Here is a 21,024-nt window from a genome sequence, read left to right as displayed (position 1 = left end):
TTACAGGCAAGTAATGTGTTTAATTAAGATCAGGACCGGGGTTACTTGGGAGGGGTTACGTCCGAGCATTTCTGTAGGGCATAGACATGTGAAGAAATGAAAGAACATGTTGTTAAACCTGAAGACATTTGTTGAGATAGGCATCCAAAATGCTCTCCTAATTTCTGGACTCGGCCAGTCTCGTGTTTTGGTTGGCGCCCACCTGGCGGATTGACTCACAACACTTGTTAGAGGCTTACTTGCTGTGCTGAATCCAACAAGTTTGAAACATTCATCATGGAGAAATTAGCTCAATTACTTCATTATATCTCTGCAATCAAGCAAAGAAGAAAAAAATTCAGAATCCTGTAGGCTAATTTGTTTAATTCGGCAGACAAGTTTGTATAATGATTATGACAGCCGGGAGTGGAAGCGGATACGACAGCAGTCTAGAGGAAATGGCCCATAAAGTCCCATTACTCTTAGTTATCTAGAAGGTTCTAACTTTATTTGGTGCATTAGTTTTGCCCCACTAGATGTGTTAATGGTGACAAAGAGTAATAACGGAACAGAAGATTCCATTTCTATCATTAGCGTCTCTCCATTTCTCAGTGCTTCGCTACAAACTAATGTGTTGATATTTCATTTTCTAACCTTTAGTGAAAGTGTAAAATCAATTCTTCCTAATTTTCCATGGTATTAGTGCTGATTCCATGCTGTCTGTTGGAGAGGTTGCAGACATTGCAAATAATTGAAGATGTTCGCAGTGCACAGTAGACATCTTTGGAGCCAGCGAGTCTGTAAAAAAGCAATTTGGCAGGGTCCTTTTTCTCTCTAGAAAATATCATTTCTCTGAGGCCCTGGGGATCCCTTCTCTCTGAGATAGAATGATGGGTTTAGCATTGTAAATAGCAGTGTTGCTCATAGCTTTTATCTGTTTGAAGCTGTGCTGGAAATGAATGAAATTATGCTTTCTGATCTCTGATCACATTCCAGTATAGAGATTGGTGTGTCTCTTCCAATTACCAGTTTGTTTGTTAGGTTCACCAAGAATTATGAAAAAACAAACACAAAGGTCTGTGCTAGTTTTACAGAAACTAATGTGATTTTATGCTTAATTTGATCCAGGGGAGAGGGAGGGTGGGGTTTCAAAAAAGATTGAAGCAAAGTCACCCCATTTCCCTCATAAACAAGAGAAAAGACCATCTGAGGCCCACAGAAGTATGTGGGAAAATTCCCAGAAAAATTGCTTGCCGTCATACTCTACATCACGAATCTGTCACTGTGTCAGAAAAAAAAGAGAAAAAGAACCACATGCCACTCTTCTAATCATGTAATCATGCAATATGAAGTAAGCTTCACATTAGTGTAAATCATGTCTCTGTGTCTCCTGTCACCATTACACACAGCATTATGTAGGTGTGTTGTCTTTAAGTATTGCCTACAGTTACAATAAGTCATGGATGATTTACCGCCCTTACCTGTTCAGGTATCGATCTGTTTTAACCGCATTCAGACAAGACGAAACTTTGAACTGGTTTTAGTCTTGAATGTAAGCTACAAAATTCATTTATTGGGAGATGGGGGGGGGGGGGGTGTAAAGCAAACTGGGTGTAGGAATTCACACTGTTGAATTTAACTGATTCTTCTGTTTCAAAGTTCAGACCTACAGCAGATTCAGTTATAAGCTTAACTGAATGCAGCATATCTGCTTGATTCTACTCTTTTGTAAACTTACCTTTGTAAGTAAAACGTGTGTTGTATTCCATGCGTCTTGATTTAAAGCAATAATAACTCTTCCTTTGAGATTCAAAATTCCGCATGAAATACATTGTAAACAACGCATGGAAATATATTCTATTGTATTTTACCACTAAAACGGCCGTTATTGTAGTAAAACTAAAATCTGTGCTTGTCAATAGGGCTTTCGAAGCTTTCATCAAGGCATTCGTTGCTAATGACGTAATGGTGTCACGCGGATTCTCGCGTTCATTCGAGACCAAAATAACATATGGCGCCAAATGCATTATAATGCGGACGCAGACGTAAGTTGCGAGTTTTTGTACAGTGCGTCGGATAACAAAAAGCCCAGAACGGCACACATTGTGGATATTAATGCATTTTTAACAAAAAGACGAATATATCTCATGAATCTTATATAGTGTTGTTGTTGTCTGCTTTTCCCGCGGTTTTAAGTAGGTCAACAGTGACTATGCGATGTCAGAGAGAGCTCCGTCAGTTAAAATCTCTTAAGAGATTTTAACAAAAAACCGTACGTTTAGGAAAAAAACCCTGGATTAACTTTGAATGCAGGAATGGGGTCGCTGACCATTGGTAAGTACGGGAAAATTGCCGTTTACTCCAGGAAAATCCAATTTTTGGCCAAAATGAAGAGTTATTATGACTTTAATTAAGGTACCCAGAATGTAATGTCACCTGTGGGGAATATAAGATTTATTGATTTGTGCCTAATGTTGTTGTCATGAAACGTGTCTAATGAAGGTGATTATTGATTATTTTTATTTAGCGCATTTCATTATTCGTAAATGTATGATGGGTTCCTTCTTGTATTGAGATGAAGACCAAATATTTAAATAGGATAGATATATGGATGTACAGAGAAAAAAGTGTGTATGAACAGAATATAATTGTGAAATAATCAAGTTTGTGCATCAATACACAAGGCATTGCACTCAGCTATTTCTGTTATAACCATTATTATATATAGCCATTTTGAAATTTTCTTAAACGCATAGTCACTATGTCAATAGAAATTTATTTCCATATTCGATACAATGCTAAAAAGAATTTTGGATAATTTGTAAATGATATAATGACAATAATCATATTTTGCCTTTTAGATTTTCCAAGGCAATACCAACACCTACATAGCAGAGCTAAGGGAGGTGAATCCACCTATCATAGCCAGGAAGATCCGCTTTGTGCCGTACAGCGACAACGTCCGCACAGTCTGTATGAGGGTGGAGCTGTATGGATGCCCATGGAAAGGTAACACCTCCAAGAGGATTAGAAGGAGAAATATTGATTTAGGGTTCACCTGGATAATCTGGAGATTACGAGGAAATTTTTTATCCGTATTTTTATTACTATTGTCAAATAGCTGTGTGAAAGACATAATTCTTGCTGTTTTTGGCAAACTGACTTTGAAGAGCTGACAGGAAGAAGTTCTTTTACGCAAAGTTGATGGGGCAACAGATTGGAAGATTGGATAAAGATTTGATTTCAGTTTTTATGAAGCTAAAACACATTTACAGAAGAAACTCATATCATGAGCAGTGAATGAGATTCAATTGTCCCAATCCCTCTTTTAAGAAACACTACACTTGGTTCAAGTGATTCTCTGCTGGAGATCCATTTCTGCTCTTAAATGTCAAATGCGAGAAAGGAAAAAAAACACAAAAAGTGTCTAGGCAACCTTTCAACATTGCCTTCTGCACTTAGACTACTTAGACTTCTGTTAATTGCAGCTCTACTACTTATGGCATTATGTGCGTTTGAAAGAAATCTCATCATCGATCTTTCAATGCAGTCACCTGCAAACCATAATGGCACAGCTGAGCAGTTGTTGCCTCCAAAATTAAAAAAGAAAAATCTGAAATGAAGGGTCTCAGTATCAAAAAGGAGGTAATTGAGTGAGCGTCTACTGTCTCTGAGCACCTGAGCACATCTGATTAGGCGTGATATGATCAGCTGTAGAGGTAAAAAAAAGTCCAAGATGACGGAATTGATGTTTTAAAGGTGCATTCACATGGGCAAAGATAAAACCAATTCTTAACCGTACTGAGTGGAAGGTCTAGTGATCAGTTAGTCTTGATCAGTTAGTCTGCTGTCCAGTAAGGCTTCACTTGAGAGATTAAAACTCCGAAGGGTTCAGGTGGACTATTGCTGAGCTGTTAACTATAATTATCTTAACACCATAACATCAAGTTGTTTAATTCAGAGACTGTTTTATTTTTTGCCAGTGTGACCACACTTTAAAACTTTGAAAATCCAGTAGCTAGCATTGGAGCCCAAAAAATGCCAAACTTGAATGTCAAAATATTTTAGATAGCAAGCAGTGAGAGTCAGGCACATAAAGGGTCGTGCTGTGATTTGTTTGCTGCTGTATTTAGAGGCAGACGGACATTCCCAATGTATCAGAGCAAATGGTGATTGAAAGGTTTGGACTTTGATGCAAACCTGTATTATAGTGTCACAGTGGCATGTGAATTTGAAATTATCCAGTGATAGGAACCCGCTGTGAAATTCATTTGCCCTCTACAGTCCTAATGAAAAATAATGTTTAGAAACCCATTTTTTACAGATTTGAGCAGAATTTTTCTTTACTTTGTTGAAAACTTGAACTGACTCCACTTTTTTAGAAAAAAATCACTAATGACTATATTCAGCTGTGACAGGCCACCTTAATGCCAAAGTGCAGAAAGATTGTTTTCTGAACAGCTTTGCAAAGCTTTATCGATCACCGCTGCCTCTTTGTCAGGCAAATGAGAAAACAATGGCTGATGGTCACAGACAACTGACTTTGGAATCAAAGCATCACCAAAACTCTTGCCATACCTCAAAGTACATGTCATTTGTATTGAACTGTGAGTGCTAATTGAATCGAAACATCTGTCAATTTTAATCAATGTGTCATCCTGTTATTTGACTCCATCCAGTTGACACCAGAGGGTGGGGATGGGGGGTATTTATCACATGTTTTGGATTACAGTCACCCACTCCTCTCACTAGAATGCTGCAGACAGCATTGCCATGGGAGCCGTCACCCTCCCTCTGTATAATATTTTCAAGTAAAGGATAATGCTATTGGCAAAGAGCACTTTTTTTGAAGAAATATATTTTTATAAATGCCCCAAGACGATGCAATTAACCTTAACAAAAATGAGTTGGTTGTTTTTTTCTTCCTGTGATTTCATAATTGAATTGGAGATAAATTGGCTCTGCGTCAGGCAAAAAGAAAAAACTGCAAGTATGACTTGAAAACATTTAATAGAAAGATTAGATAAGTTTCTTAGAGACCAAGGTGTTAGCTAATGAAGAAGTAAAAATGGTTGTTATAGCACCTCATGAGCATTAAAAGCATCTGACATTTAGGAAAGCCAGAAGTTTGAGGGGTCACGGGCAAAATTTATTATTTGTACATTTGATAAATGTACAGATAAATTTAACCATCCACAACTCTGTCATGTACTTTTAGACTGTTGGAGGCCTCGCCTGATGGCCTAGTCTATGTCATTATTGGAAAAAAAGGGATCTGTTCTCTTTGATATTGATGTTTACATTTAGAAAGCATAAAAAATGAGGGGATTTTAAGGGATGTGGGAATGAGAGGAAGCAATTCCCCTGTCACTGTAACCAATATGAAACTTTCAAGTGTTGATAGATAAGTGACTGGCAGGACTGAGAAAACCCATTACAATATGCCAGAGATTTCATTTCATGGCAGCCATTTTGGGGCTTCTTTTCACAGTTTTAGATTAGTGCCTTGTTTTTGTCAACACCAAGGGTAAAAATTAATATTTTTTCCTTTGTGCAGTCCCCATTTCTTTTTAAATACATCTCTACCAAATTAGTCATATACTAGACAATTATATATATATATGTGTGTGTGTGTGTGTGTGATTTTCTTTTACCTAGGATAAAAGAGAATGGTAGACAAATTCTCTGATATTATTTCTGTTCCAATCATTTTGACTTTTATACTTTTTTGTTTCAAAATAATTTTTGAAATTTTTTTCTATCACATTCATACATTTTTCATAATATATATAAAACAAATGATCATTGAGAGCAACTCGGGAGAGAAAATTTGGCACATCTCCTGTTTTGCCTCACCAAATCAGATAATTTCTAAAAAGAGTGTCTTCCCCCTGATCCTCGTGGAGAGATGATCCTTCTTTATCTGGGGCTGATTTGATAATGTGCAACATACCCTCCCTAAGGAGAGACCAGCGGAGATAGCCACTTGCCAATACTGTTATTTAAATATGCAACAACATGCCAAGTCATTATCTCCATCGCAAGATAAATATTCCTGACTGACTGACTCCTGACACAGAAAAAGATCCACAATTGCTGGTAGCACAGAAATAGATGGGAGAAAGCATAGCCGTGTTCAGACAGGTTTGAAATTGGATAAGTTGTGGGTCCTGACTGTGCCACCAAACTGCAAGACTTGTATTGGAAACACAGAAACTAATGTTGCCAGGGACAAAGTGATTTTTACTAGCATTTATTACCATGAACTATATTAGCTTCAAAAATATTTATTTGCAAGAGAGACCTAAGTTCAATAATTAGTATTGGAAAGTATTAAACTTAAGCTAGTGGACAAATCCTTGTTTACAACTTATGCACCATGTCTATTTTTTCCATCCTCAGTTGGTTCCAAAATCAAAGCCATGTATATTCTAATTTTGATCGGCAGATGTCAGTCCAATTACCAATTCTGGTAAAATCAAAACCTCGTTTTGTGGGCTAGGGATTCACCATCTAGCCATGTTGAATTACCTAACAGCTTAGTCTCCTGAATTTGATCTGTGATTCACCAATTGCTGCCAGTCTGGGGGTACCTGCCTCCCTGTCTTCATGTTGCTTTGAATACCACCTTCAACATCTCTGAAACCCAATAACTGGCCATCAGTTACTGTCTTAATTTGAGCTTCTTTAGCTTGCTTTGAATGCTGCCCACAAAGTCCGTCAAACTAACAGCCAGAACAAGACAAACACACTGACTGTCACCCAATACTTTGTTTTTTTATTATTCAACAATATCATATGTTCCAATAAAAAACAAAGCATTCCTTTGACAAGTGTAAGCAATTGTATAAATGGCTTTACTCACAACTGGAATTATGAAGGCTTCAATATCCATTTCACTTAATTTACTTAATCGTGCTTTGTAATGCTGTATTGATTTTCAGATGGGAGACTGGGTTCTCTGTAAATGCATGGCTTTGCATGAGCAGCTTCCAAATATCTTTTCAATTTCTTTCAATCTTGTGCTCTCATCTATCTTTAGGGCTTCGCTGGTTGTGCAAGTTGAACAATGTTGAAAAGGTTCCTTCTCAGGATGATGATTTGGTGTGTGGGTGTTGGGGAGATACATTAAAAAATAGAGGTCCTTTTTTAAGCCCATTGAGCAACTGTCTTCATGTAATTCAATATGTAACCAAGGCACATGGTTAAGGGTGTGTGTGTGTGTGTGTGTGGTAGGAAAAGAACGCTCTACCCCCCCCTCCCCCACCTCTCCCCCCCCCCCCTCATCCCCTCACGACATTACTGTTAACATTAACTTCTACTGGATTTTCTGTTTTTCGTGATTCCCAAAAGGCAGATTATTTTTGCAGCACTAATTTGATTAGTTATGCACCGTGTTATGGCTGGGAGGCTAATATTGAATGTAACAGTGATAGGAACTGCTGCTCTGAGTCAGTCACTGGAGAAATTAAGCCAGATAATAGGATTAATTTCACTAGGGCTTTCATATTTGGAAAAAGAAATGTTTTTAATACTTTCTATGCCTTATGTTTTCCAAAGATAATATTTGCTCATTTGAAGATGCTGTTTTGTAGAATATCTCATGGAAGTTGGCACTGGTGAATGACAAAATTGAATGTGTCACTTCCTATAGGGAACACACTAGGTTTCTGTATGAGTTAATGCAATCAGCTTTTGACTGATCACTGAACACTAAGTTCTTGTTCAAGAATATGTTTGGAGAACTATGATGGATATGTATTTTAAAGAATAACCATGAACAATTGATAATGTCATTGTGTTAAAAATTGATGTTAACATTTCTTAGCTTTAGTTCACTCCTGGGGAGAAAAGGGGGGGGGGTGGAAACTTGCATAGTTCACAAGTAGGCAAAGGACATATGCCATGGGCTATCGAGTCCACGCATCTTGGGAACAATAAATAAGGAATTTCATTACACTATGTGGTTCATTTAATTCTGTGGTGAACAAGGCTGCAGAGTACCCAGAATCCCATTCCCCAGTGAGAGAGCGTTCTATGACCGCAGGCGCCAATATGCCGTGAGGTGATGCATCGTTCTTCAGTGCATTGGGGAGAAACTGAGATGAATTGGAAATACAGTGAAGTGTATCCCAAGGGGGAAAGACTGCAGTATGGAGGAGAAAACATTATGAAGATTATGAACAAAGTTTTTTGGTTTTGTTTTGTATTTTCTAAAATGATAAATGTGATGCCTGTCACAGAGACTCACTTGCTGCCATGATGGGTCAGTTTGTAGATGTGTGCTGTTGTACCCTTTTTATAAAGAGAAGGTGGCATAGGAATTTTGTCTTGACTGTGATGCCAATGTGAACCGAGCAATTTTTTTCTAATAACATTATGGTTGATGCATTTTTATTCTTTTTTTTTTTTTTTTTTTTTTGTAGATTTTATATGTTTCATTTATATGTTGAAAAGATCGTTGGAATAGTTAATATTTAAACTAACTTGACCAGTCTTACGTTATGAATAAGATTGATATAATAAATGAAAAGCGTACATTACGATTACAATCTAAGGCATATTTGAACATTTTACAGAATGGTATTTCTTATAATATTTGGTCACCTTTTTTAAGCCCAGGGATGCTTACCCTTATATTTGATGAAAGAATCTTCAGATCAGATACAGGGGGCAGACATGACATCCAGGAAAAATCAATTTGAAAAAATAAGTAGGGGAGGAGGAAGGGAGGGGAATAGATTTTGTAGGTAATTGGATCATTTGAAAGGAAAGCATGTTTCAGATGATAGATGGTAAGTGTTTGAGGATGCTCGGCCTCCAGTCAATGATCTAATCAGGGGCCCTCCCACATCGTGTGGAGGGAACATAAACATGTGCATTCTGTCTGATAATGCAGGGAGAAGTCGGGCACAAGGAGCACAGCTGATCCACCGACTCCCTGTATTTGCTGTTTCACTGTCTTAAGCGTGCTGATATTTTCACAAAGAGTCCGAGGTGAACTTAGGCGAGGCACTGACACCGGGGTTGCTGATTTTGGATCGGGCTCCTGTTTTCTTAGCTTCTTCAGAGGAGCTCTGGAACCGCGCTGCTTCTAATCTTGGGGCTATTATTATCCCTAGATAATGTCAAGAAATTCTGGATTAAATTTATGTGAATGAAGGACATCTTGGGCCATTGAGAACTTAATCCTGCTCGATGTTTTTCATGTCATTCAATAGCGCAAGCCAATAAATGGCTGTAATTGCATGCATCTTCATACTTGATTTCCACACCCAAATGACTATTGCAACGCTTATGGGCATGGCAGCTATTGAGGAGACCCCAGTGAAGGAATATTAAGGTGTATGTCTTCTGTAATGGGAGTGCTATAGCCCTGGACCTGGCTTCAGCCCAGACTAGACAAACAGGCTAATGATCTGTGAATTCTGCATTAATATTTGAATCCTCAGTCCATTAAACACACTGGTAGGCTAAATCACCTAATAGCCACTTATATAGCCCAAGATACTAAGGTTTCTTGTTTCTGTGAATTACCTTTAACATGTTGTCTGCATGGCATATAAGTTTTTTCATTAGTTTATAAATAGTACTGAAGGTTGTGTTTTCTCAACCTTTCCTGACCTGTTCCTTTATTGAATAGAAATATGATTCGTATGATATTTGAAAAAAAAATTCATGCAAAAGATTTTTCTTATATAGTAACTTGGAGGCATTGCTTCCTACAATGAAATACAAGCATTGAGGCTGTTTGCAGAAAAAAAACACACTTATGTAAAAGGTCCTAACAAAACTACACTTAAAAAAACTCCAGAGGAAAGAGACAGCAAACCACCATGCTGCAGACAGCAAACCTCAAAAAAATCAAATCAAATTTGCTCAAGACAAACACATGCATTATTCAGCACTAAGATTACTCAGTCAAATTTCATTGTAACTTTGAAGGCACTTGGTCTTGTGGTCACAACTGTTCCAGACAAACAAGTTGCCAGACTTGACCTGAAGCAGAATGGGTGCAAGGTTTCATGGCACTTGCTGTAAAAGGTCCTTTTTTTAATATTTGAGGAAGAAATTTTAACCAATTATTTAATTAGTAACAGAGTCAATCTCATTATTTTGCTTTTAAAAATTGATTATTAGGAAAGTTGCCGTTTATTTGGAAAGTTGCTGTTATTGAAAAAAAGAGGCATCGTCAACAGTGACAGACAATAGTATTGATTCTAATTTTTTGTCAAATTCAAGGTATGCAGTCACAATGGGGTGCTGTGTGAAATAGGGATCATCATTAAAATCAAATAAGGGCTATCACTTAACAGCCTCTTAAACTACTTGTTTTTCTTTATGTACTCGCACAGCAAGAAAAGAGAGAACTTCAGAAATGATGTTGATTTTAATTTTCTGTGGTTAATAGACTACTGTGTTGTATAAGAAGAAATTTGACATAAACAGCTCGGATTTGCCAGAAGGTATTGGCATTCTCCATAGTCTCTGCCTCTCCACGGACCCAAGCTGTCTGTATTGATTCTTACATTCATCCATCATGCTAGAAAGAAAATCACAATTTTGTGATGATGAAGAGTGATGGAAAGTTGGCTCAGGATGAAGTTGGATTTAAGGATTTTGAATTATTTTAGTCAGCATTCTTGACCAGCAAATACTATTGAGGGCTTTGTTTGGAGACAGTCTTATGTGTATAATTTTAATATGTAAATAGCCCATTTGACATGTAGAGAAATTTGGTCATTATAACCCAAGATGTTCATCATTGTGGTGCTGGTTTTGGGTTACACATTTGGGATTGTATGTAAACACTGTGACACACAGGAACTTAATGATTTGTCAATTTTGAAATGTAGAATTGCTTTCAAATATTAACTATCCAAATAACACAATCTGCTGATCTGAAGAGAATTATTACAACTTCTGTGACTTGTTAATGTCTCCCCATGACCTAGCATCTTAGCCAGCAGTTTTTATTCTTGATTCCAATAGATGCTGATGGGAAATGAGAGGAAAAAAGCCCTTAAAAGCAGGTGTCTATTCAAAACAGTAACTTCGTTATCATCTCTAAAAGCTCAGGGGCTTACATTAGCTGTCACCCATATCTGTGAAGGAAATAAAGCAAATTCAATTTTGTTATTTAAGACAACCTAACTAAGATCATTTGTCCTCGGAACAGCTGCTTGAAAAATTGATATGTTGATAATGGACGGTTTTTAGGGGAAATGTGTCAGCCATGATACTGCAGATACAAGTCTGCAGAACAAAACTTAGTTTAAAAACCCTGGAGGGAAAAATGAGCCAGTTAATGATGCTAGTTGTGGAGGGGAATGCAATCAGGTTGAGACAAATTGTGCTGAGATGCTGATAATTTGATCAAATGCAACCAAGAAGATCTAGTACAAATGGAAATGCTTCACACATTAAATGCTGTCTTGTTTTACAGTTGAAAGAACTAATACTGTTTGCTAATTTTGATAAAATCTTAATTCAGTTTCAAATAATAAAGCCTGATGTTACATTTTTGTAGTACTCGAATGTTATTTTGATAAAATTTATATCATGAATACAGCACTTAGTTTAAATTGACATGGCGTAAGTCAAGTAAAATGAAAAGGTGTATTAAATGTTGTGTTTATTTTTCAGAGGGTGTGGTGTCATACAATGTTGCTCAAGGCGAACGAAGAGGAATGGAAGTGGATCTGTATGACTTCACCTATGATGGTAAAACAGAAAACAACTACCTGTCCAATGGAATGGGGCAGTTATTTGATGGTGAAGAAGGTCAGTCGAACTTCCGCCTCGACCCCCAGGAGCTGGGCATGAAGGGATACGAGTGGGTGGGCTGGAAAAACGATACCACCTCTACGACTCCAGGACCTGTGGAGTTTCTGTTCAGGTTTGACGCAGTGCGGAACTTTACATCCGTCCAGCTTCACTGTAACAATATGTTCTCTAAGGAAGTCCGTGTGTTCAAGTCTGCAGTGATTCATTTCAGCGTTGGAGGGAAGTATTACAACCAGGAACCAGTGAGGTTCGAGTACATGAGAGACACGCTGATGGAGTATGCCAGACCTGTTATTATCAAACTCAACAACCGTATTGGAAAATATGTCAAAATGCAGCTGTTTTTCGATGCCAAGTGGCTCATGATAAGTGAAATCTCATTCTCATCAGGTAATTAAATGGTTTAACCTATGTTATGGATGATATTATGAGCTGAAGCTAATAACTTTTATATTTGACGTCTGTTAGTGAAACAAATCTTAACATCTCCTCAATTTTGTTATTGTGTCCTTAATACACAAATTACTTTGAAAAACTATTTTCTTTCACTACCACTTTTCCTGTACCTGCAGTGCACAGCACATTTAAGATTTAATCTTTTATTATATTAATTATTTTCAATATTTTTTCAGAAATTGTAAAAATCAATGTCAGTGAGGAGGTGGGGCCCATGTCTATAACTGTCCCCAGCACCACAGTAGCAGGACACAAAGGATCTGATTCCACTCCATACGCTGGAGATAAAGATGGAGGCAAAGGCAGTGAAGGGGGTGCCAGTGATGACCATACACTAGGAGGTAATTATTACCATGATTTCAGACTTTATCTGTTCAGTAATCAGAAACACAGATTTCTGCAGATACATTTTTTTTGTTGTGTACAGTGTTTTGATATCTTTCAGTGAATGCAGTTAAAGAATAACGTTCATATTAGAGAAATTGTATTGACATTATTTACCTGTCTAAAAAGGGGTTTCAGCTCAAATATGTCATCTTGTAAACAAACATTTTAATGTTCTTTGGATGTTCTTTGTTCAGGCACCACAGAGACCCCTACTGTCCATCGTCCAACAAACACCATCGACGACCAGTTCATTGGGAGCATATGTGGAGCTCTGGGGGCACTCTTGCTGCTCATCTTAATAGTAGTCGCCATTATCATCTGTCACACTCGGCGCCAGAAGCAAAGAAATGCTCAGCGCCAACTCAAACCCTGCAATAACGGCCAAGTGGCTGTTAACCTGAACGACCTGCGCCAGCCGTTTGGCAATGGGAAAGTAATGAATGGGATTGTGTATAATTGTGTCCCTCCATGTGACGCCGACTCTGACCCAGAGAAGTCAAAAACTGATATATACAATGAGCCCAAGGATTGTATACAGAATCGTAAACTTCCAGATATACCTAGAAATAATGTGGAATATTCTTCAGGTATAGTCCCACTGTATTGTTATATTTATTCATTTATTTATTTATTTATTTAGAAAAAGATATTTTGTTAAAAAACTGTGAAGTTATGTAGAAATGTCTACAAGCAGACTAGCATGTGTAAAAATCCTAATGTAGCTCTTTGATTTTGACATTATTTGTCTCTCAATTTTTCAAAAGTCCAGTTACGGTACATTCTTATTAATGTTCAAAATTTTAAAAAATAAACCATTTGTTATTTATATCTTAGATTGCACCAACACGTCCCGAGAATATGCAGTGCCAGACCTTTCCCGGCCACTTATCGTCGCCCTCCCCCCAGAAAAAGAGAACAACCTGTCTGCAGAAGATGACAACAATTTCTATGCTACTGCTGACTTGACGGACATCATGAACATTCAGGGGGTGAGCGGGAACAATGTGTATGCTGCTCCCAATCCAGACTTCCTCTACAGGGAGGATGTCACGGTCATGGAGCTACCCAGAGAAAATTTGAAGTTTATTGAAAAACTGGGAGAAGGCCAGTTTGGAGAGGTAGGGGTTCTGAGATGAAAAATAAATGTAGAAATGGATGATGCATAATCTACAGAGAGAAAAGAGTTTGTCAACAGCTATTGGTCATGTTACTTGACTGAAAATTTTACCTAATCAAACAAAATAGAATGAGTACAGACGATATGATGTTCTTTGCATTCAAATAGAGATTTTTTGTAAGGAACCTTCACATTAATTCAGATATTAATTACTGAAGTTAAAATTTGTTTTACATGGATTAAAATTTCTTTCATCTAAGACTAAAATATTGTATGGTAAGCAATTTTAACCAATTACATTTGAAACCTTGATTTATTTATTAAATTTCCTGTGTTCCAGGTCCATCTGTGTGAGTGTATGCATCTGAATGAGCTGCTTGGCGATGACTATCATTCCAACAGAACGGCCTCCAAGTCTCTGTTAGTGGCTGTCAAGGTGCTAAGAAAGACCGCTGATGAAACAGCCAGGTAAGAATTAGCTGTGTTCCCATTCAAAATTTCAGGTGCAAGTATTTAGATCTTGTTATATCCTGCACTTACCAGTTCCTAAAAAAGTCATCTTTTATCATTTAAATTTGTCTTCAAAAAGGCCTGTTTACTTTGTTTGTTGAACATGTGCATGCCTTTCATTAGTGGGTTGGTCTAAATTTTAGAACTTAAACATCCTCTTATTGGATGCTTTAGAAAACAATGTGAACTTTAAATTGCTTGAATACTATTTGTTAACAAACAATTTTGAACTATTTTCTTGTTATTTCCAAGTATTGTCATTAAAATAATCAGATGCGTGATATATTTACTGGTTGGGCTAGCAGATGCAAAATGTTTGAAATTTTAATAACATTTGAACAGAATGCATTTGTCGTCTGCCAACCTGAATGAAAACTGCACAAACTTGCCGTCGATATTAATATACAATTAGCTCAATGCAGTAATACAACAATATGGTTTTTGTGCATTGCAGAAATGACTTTAGGAAAGAAATAAACCTCATGTCCCGACTCAAGGACCCCAACATTGTCCACGTGTTGGGTGTGTGCACCAATGATGAGCCCATGTGTATGATTGTGGAGTACATGAAGTATGGAGATCTGAACCAGTTCCTGGCAGAACATGTGGCAGAGAGCACCTTGGCCAGGCAGACCCATGCCAAGACCATCAGGTAAACTAGAACTGATATGTATATATACAGTTAGTTGGGTACATTGTCTAAAACCTCATTACTGGAAGTGTCATTTATCATGAATAAGTCATGTGGAACTTGTGAACATTGCCAAATTAAAATCAAATGTTTTTAGTTCTGGAATGTTACGTAGAGTTGAGTGATGTAAAAGTTGAACATAGCAGCAGAAATGTGGGTCATTTCAAAGACTGGATAAATAATAAATTGATCATCAAAAAATTAAGAAAGTAAATGAGAATCAAATTGGACAATAAATTATCAGTTTGACTGCCATTGTTTCCCTCTTTATCTTTCCAGTTATGGTGGTCTGGTCTACATGGCAGCACAGGTTGCATCTGGGATGAAGTACCTGGAATCCTTGAACATGGTCCACCGCGATTTAGCCACCAGGAATTGTCTAGTTGGCAACTACTACACTATCAAAATAGCTGATTTTGGCATGAGTCGCAGCTTGTACAGTGCGGACTACTACAGGATAGAGGGCAGGGCTGTATTACCCATTAGGTGGATGGCATGGGAGAGTATTTTGCTGGTACGTGAGAAAATGTTTTATCATTATACAAGTTCAGAAATAGAAGTGTTCCTTTTATCGCTTGTAGATTCAAAGTTGTTTTTTTAGTATAAATTTAACTGTAACATCCAGCTAAAAGTTGCAAATGAATATTTTTATTGTTATATAATGAAGATACAAGTGTTTTGTTGTTGTGGTTGATGTAGTTCCATCTTTGCTATTTTTACATGTTAAAGTGTATCATCTTATGCTGATTAACTACAGTTTGACATCCTGTGTTAAACCTTTTACTTGCATTTTAAACCTTCATTGGGTTCATTCATTGTTGATTATGATCAGAAGTTATGAAAGTTGTAAACATGCACTTCACAAATATTACTTTTCTATTTATAGGGCAAATTTACCACCAAGAGCGATGTTTGGTCCTTTGGAGTTACATTATGGGAAATTCTGACATTTGCTAAAGAGCAACCATTTGAAATGTACACTGATGAACAGGTTATTGAAAATTGCGGTCACTTTTACCGCAACGATGGCAAAATCCAGTATCTCCCTCAACCGACATGTTGTCCTCGGGAGATATATGACTTGATGAAGGAGTGCTGGAACCGCGTGGAAACGGAACGTCCAGCTTTCAAGGAAATTCACATGTTCTTGCAGAGGAAGAGTATGGGTTATGATCCCAAGGAGGAAAAGATGATGCAGAACAAGCTACCTGTGTGTTGATGCTTTGCCATGTGGTGTGCAGAAAATGTCAGATGGGTAAATGATTGGTTGAAATCTAAGCCAATTGGATTGCCTTTGGAGATGCAGAACAAGTAACCTGCTTGCTGTCCAGGAAATGGGAAATATGTAAGTGATTGGTGGAATTCATTTAATTAGTGAATTAGTGATAACAAGACAGTCAAATGTTTGCCAAACTGATGTGAATAAGAGCACAACTGCCCTGTAAGAACTGGTAAGACTGTTGATGGGGTCTGCTTGTTTGAGTGAAGAGGTAAGCCTAGTCATTACAATCTTGGATGATGGGTGAAAGGCAAGGTATTGCTGCAGGCTGAAAATGAACAAAACAGGAGAGGATAAATCACATTTGATGCTGCTTCGAACTATATACCAGCTTCTTTGTGTGCACACAGCCCTCTTCGTAGTGGTGAAACCATTTCACTAAAGCAGGACTGAGGTCTCAAAACCCAAGGCATTCAGACCATGGTGTTGATAATTCTGCAACACCATAAAAGAATGTAATGTTACCCAGCATCCTACCCCATACGTGGGGGTTTACAGTGTAGGCAAAAGCTAATCACAAATGCTTCATAAGCTCTGCATTTATTAAAGTACCAACACAAGCCTAAGCTTGCTACACTGTCTTTTCATTACAAGAATATTGTTTCTGCATGCAAATTAAGATGGGCTTGGATTGCAGAAAAAATCTATGATATGAACCAACATATGCCAATGAAGTTTCTGAATTATGAAATAAGTATCTGTTTAAATGGTGAGATGGGTCAGGGTAATAGAGATGCTGAGGATGGGGCCCTGCTCATACCGAGTAAAATTTCAAGTCTGTCTCCTTCATCTACCTTGTAACAGTTAACTAGCAGCTGCTGTCACTCTAGCTCAGGTTTATATAAAACAAGGATTGAAAACAAAGATTGGAAAATGGGGAACAGTCAAACTGCAATGTGCTCTGATATTCAGGATACTTTAGACTGCATTAAAACATAAACAGTGAAGATAATGGCCCTGAGCATAAAAAAGACAAATTGCAGTCCACGTTTCAGAAAAAAATTGTGAGCTCGCCTGCAAAGTGGGTAAATTTGGTTTCATAACACCAGCAGGTAACTGGAAGTCAAGAACTTATATTTAATTTTATCATTGATTGATACAAGTATTTGTATAGTTATGAAGATATATTGGGTGATAACTTGCAGTGGTGCTTCAGCTTCTAGTAAACAAAGCTGATTTCAATATAGATTTATTATTCTTATCATTATTAGGTGGTATTATATTTTATGGTATATTTTATAGAGTCATGTGTCCATCCAACATTGCCAGTGGAACGTCTCTTCTATAATTGGTTACTATGGACCATGTTTAACTGTCCCATTGTTATTGTGGATTTATTGAAAAAAACATGACACATTGCTTTATAAAAGAAGACTTGGCACATTATATGTAGAGCTATCAACTGATACGCCATTTGTAGGTAGTGTTGTACCAAAGTGTTTTTTTTTTTTTTTCTTAATCTATCCAGGACTGGCATACACTTTATTGCTGTGTTGCACTTACAGCAACTGGCGTTCAGCACGATCCAGTTTTTTAACTAAAACTAGGTGGCATTCATTTGGTTTTAATGTGATTTTAGCAGAATAATTTATTAGCGTCTCTGCATGTTGTAATGCAGTCAACTTCTTCATTTGGTTTTTGTATTTTGCTTTATGAGGGCTGTATAAAGAAAGAGGGCAGTGTTGTCAAACGGCAATTTTCATAATAAATACTAACTCCTGCTTTTATTCATTAAATTTATAATGGGCTCGTTGAAATGCTGCATCAGTTAGATGTGTAGAAAAGTATACCATTGTAATCATGTGTAATTTCTTATTCTTATGGTCACGTTTGAACTGTGTTCTGTTTTATTTTGGTTCAAATGTAAGAAGTCAGGTGCCTGTCAAAATACATGCCTTGCGTTCTGCTGCAAGTTCTTTTTCAGAAGTGTGTCTTTTTTACAAATTTAATGTATTTTTGCTTGATTTTTTTTTTATTTGCTTGCTTTTTAAAATGCCAAACAGTGCATAAGTATGCGACAAAAAGTGCACGACACAGTGAAACTGATATGCTATTTTAATGTCTTGTAAGTCATTGTTTTGATTTACCAGTGAATGTTAAGCTACAAACACTTGATTTTAAAAAACACGGTGCCATTTCTCTACTTACATTTCACCATCCAGATCACTGCACCGCATATTTTATAGTCATTTTAAAGCTGAAATGAGAAGAGGGCATTGAAGTCGGAGAAACTTTTACGCACACAATTTGAGTTTTATTCCATGTTGTTTCATAATTAGATCACTGTGACCAGGGACATTTAAGATATGTCCCAAATATTTTGTTGCCGATCACGTTTTCTCAAAGTTGATTCTCTTCAGGTATTATCAGTTTACATATCTACACAGAGCTTTTATAATGCTGTACTCATTATTCATATTTCACTTAGAAAGAATGGTGAGTTTAGTAACAGTGTATTATTCACATTATACTATCTATTAAAAGTTGTTTATTTTGTATGTCAGCAATGTACAATACACATGCTATGTCAGTTAACGGGGAGATGTATATAATGTATATACGACTTGATCAGAATTGAAATAAAGTTATGAAGAAACATAAATTTTCTTCCTCGTGTTATTCCGCTACATTAAGTAATTAATTAAAGGAGTTGAATTTTCACCGATCATTGAAATCGTTAAAAAAGTCAAATTTTCAACAGTCATTGAAATCGATGCTCATGTATCACTATCAGAAACCAATGTCTTGTCAATTGTAATTACAACATATTTTACCAGTTGGTACACATAAAACAAGTGAAAGAAATCATCATTCATTGTAATCGCTTTCCAACCAAAATAGTACTTAAATACTCAAAATTGGACAACAACCTGGCCCCTGAATCGGGATGTCACCAGACGAGAACGAATGAGGGCGCTCGTGGGACCTAGCAAATTACCTTTTGCATAATAATACGGTGTGAGTGTTTTTGCCAGAATTGATTTTTATTAAAAATTGCGATTGATTACTATAAGAGGAAACTCGCACGTACAAGGGTGGGCGGGTCCGTCACAGAGCAGTCGGTAGCGTGCATGGATGCAAATGAGACATCCAAAGCGTCATCAACCTTGGTAACGCAAAGTCACGGGTTCGAGTCCCGGATAATGCACGTCAGTCCATCACGACAACGACCTGGCCCCTGAATCGGGATGTCACCAGACGAGAACGAATGAGGGCGCCCGTGGGACCTAGCAAATTACCTTTTGCATTATAATACGGTATACTTTAGAAAGTTTACAATTTTATTTCCTTTCTCTTCAGTTAAAAGTCCTTATATTGGTGCCACAGATCTCGAACTTAAATTGAGCTATAACTAACTCCGTGTGGCTTGCATTTCATCAAAATGTGCCATCTTTTTGGTGGGATTAGCAGAGAGAAAACTTCTGATTTTTTTTTTTTTTTTACAAAAGTCGCGTCACCTCTACTCCTTTTATCAGGCACACGTTTTGTCTCATTATGCCCCTCCTTTCCTATCTTGGGCCCTTGGTTCTCAAGACTGTTCATATGTTCATACGGTCCGCAGTCGACATTGGAAAGAGTAAAGACTACTCAATACTAAAACCGCCGAGGTGTGAACGGCTGTGGACGTCATCGTGCTCTAAAACGTCAAAGGTGAAACCAAACGTTATCTCAATGCAAAACCAAATGAAAATAAAAGCATCCGAAGTCATCTCACTAGGAACGTACAGAGCAGGCCTATCAATGAATACGATCCATCTTGTTTTGATTCTGTAGCTTTTCCGGCCGTACAACAGCACGTCATACCACCTGTTCACCGTGTTCGGTAGAAAAACGATATCTCCTCGGCGGAATTATTTGCCAAATATATGTTTTACTCCAAATTCCCATGGCTGCAATCGCCGCCAGTAATTAAACACTTGAATGTTTTGTATTTTTTTGTTCTCTCCTCTTTTGGTCTCGCTAAAAGTAAAACCCGCCTGTTGTGCACCGCCTCTGATCCCCCTGTACTCTTTAATATCATGGGTAAAGCCAAAAACAATCTTAGTATAGAACAAACTCCGAGCTCCGAGTCGGGTTGTCAAACACGACTTCGTGTACATCACGAACTTTACCGTTCATGTCGGGGACTGGGGTTGCGTGGGCTGAAATGCGGCACCAGGATTATCGATTGCGACAGCAGGTCTACACATGTACACCAAATCTGGCGCTCTCCGTGACGAGGTTGAAAGTTTCCATCCGAAGACATCGTATCAACGGAGCTGTCGTGGCTGCGTGGTAACTCTGCTGTCTTGCCAACCAGCAGACGCACGGACGCCGGTTCGAGTCGCAGCAGCAACGGTGTGAGTGTTTTTGCCAGAATTGATTTTTATTAAAAATTGCGATTGATTACTATAAGAGGAAACTCGCACGTACGGAGGGTGGGCGGGTCCGTCACGGAGCAGTCGGTAGCGTGCATGGATGCAAATGAGACATCCAAAGCGTCATCAACCTTGGTAACGCAAAGTCACGGGTTCGAGTCCCGGATGAGGCACGTCAGTCCATCACGACAACGACCTGGCCCCTGAATCGGGATGTCACCAGACAAGAACGAATGAGGGCGCTCGTGGGACCTAGCAAATTACCTTTTGCATAATAATACGGTATACTTTAGAAAGTTTACATCTGCGTCGACAATTTTATTTCCTTTCTCTTCAGTTAAAAGTCCTTATATTGGTGCCACAGATCTCGAACTTAAATTGAGCTATAACTAACTCCGTATGGCTTGCATTTCATCAAAATGTGCCATCTTTTTGGTGGGATTAGCAGAGAGAAAACTTC

At 37.8% G+C, this 21,024-nt stretch overlaps 1 protein-coding gene across 2 annotated transcripts in view; it reads left to right on the top strand.

Annotated features, from left to right (window-relative positions):
- The window catches only part of LOC106152443 (discoidin domain-containing receptor 2), a 64,403-nt gene extending 45,595 nt beyond the window's left edge, over positions 1 to 18,808 (top strand). For both annotated transcript variants that reach the window (XM_013526022.2, XM_013526028.2), the window contains 9 exons: positions 2,841 to 2,988; positions 11,626 to 12,156; positions 12,399 to 12,563; positions 12,804 to 13,196; positions 13,444 to 13,727; positions 14,067 to 14,194; positions 14,691 to 14,888; positions 15,207 to 15,441; positions 15,814 to 18,808. In XM_013526022.2, coding sequence (XP_013381476.2) covers positions 2,841 to 2,988; positions 11,626 to 12,156; positions 12,399 to 12,563; positions 12,804 to 13,196; positions 13,444 to 13,727; positions 14,067 to 14,194; positions 14,691 to 14,888; positions 15,207 to 15,441; positions 15,814 to 16,146 — 2,415 coding nt within the window. In that variant the 3' untranslated portion in view covers positions 16,147 to 18,808. The remainder of the gene's footprint in view (positions 1 to 2,840; positions 2,989 to 11,625; positions 12,157 to 12,398; positions 12,564 to 12,803; positions 13,197 to 13,443; positions 13,728 to 14,066; positions 14,195 to 14,690; positions 14,889 to 15,206; positions 15,442 to 15,813) is intronic.
- The last annotated feature ends 2,216 nt before the right edge of the window (positions 18,809 to 21,024 follow it).

The sequence above is a fragment of the Lingula anatina genome, chromosome 3, assembly GCF_051362555.1.
Source record: "Lingula anatina isolate TDL-2025a chromosome 3, LinAna3.0, whole genome shotgun sequence".
NCBI lineage: Eukaryota > Metazoa > Brachiopoda > Lingulata > Lingulida > Lingulidae > Lingula > Lingula anatina.
Note: the sequence above shows the minus strand (reverse complement) of the source record. Positions and strands in the feature narration are given on the sequence as shown.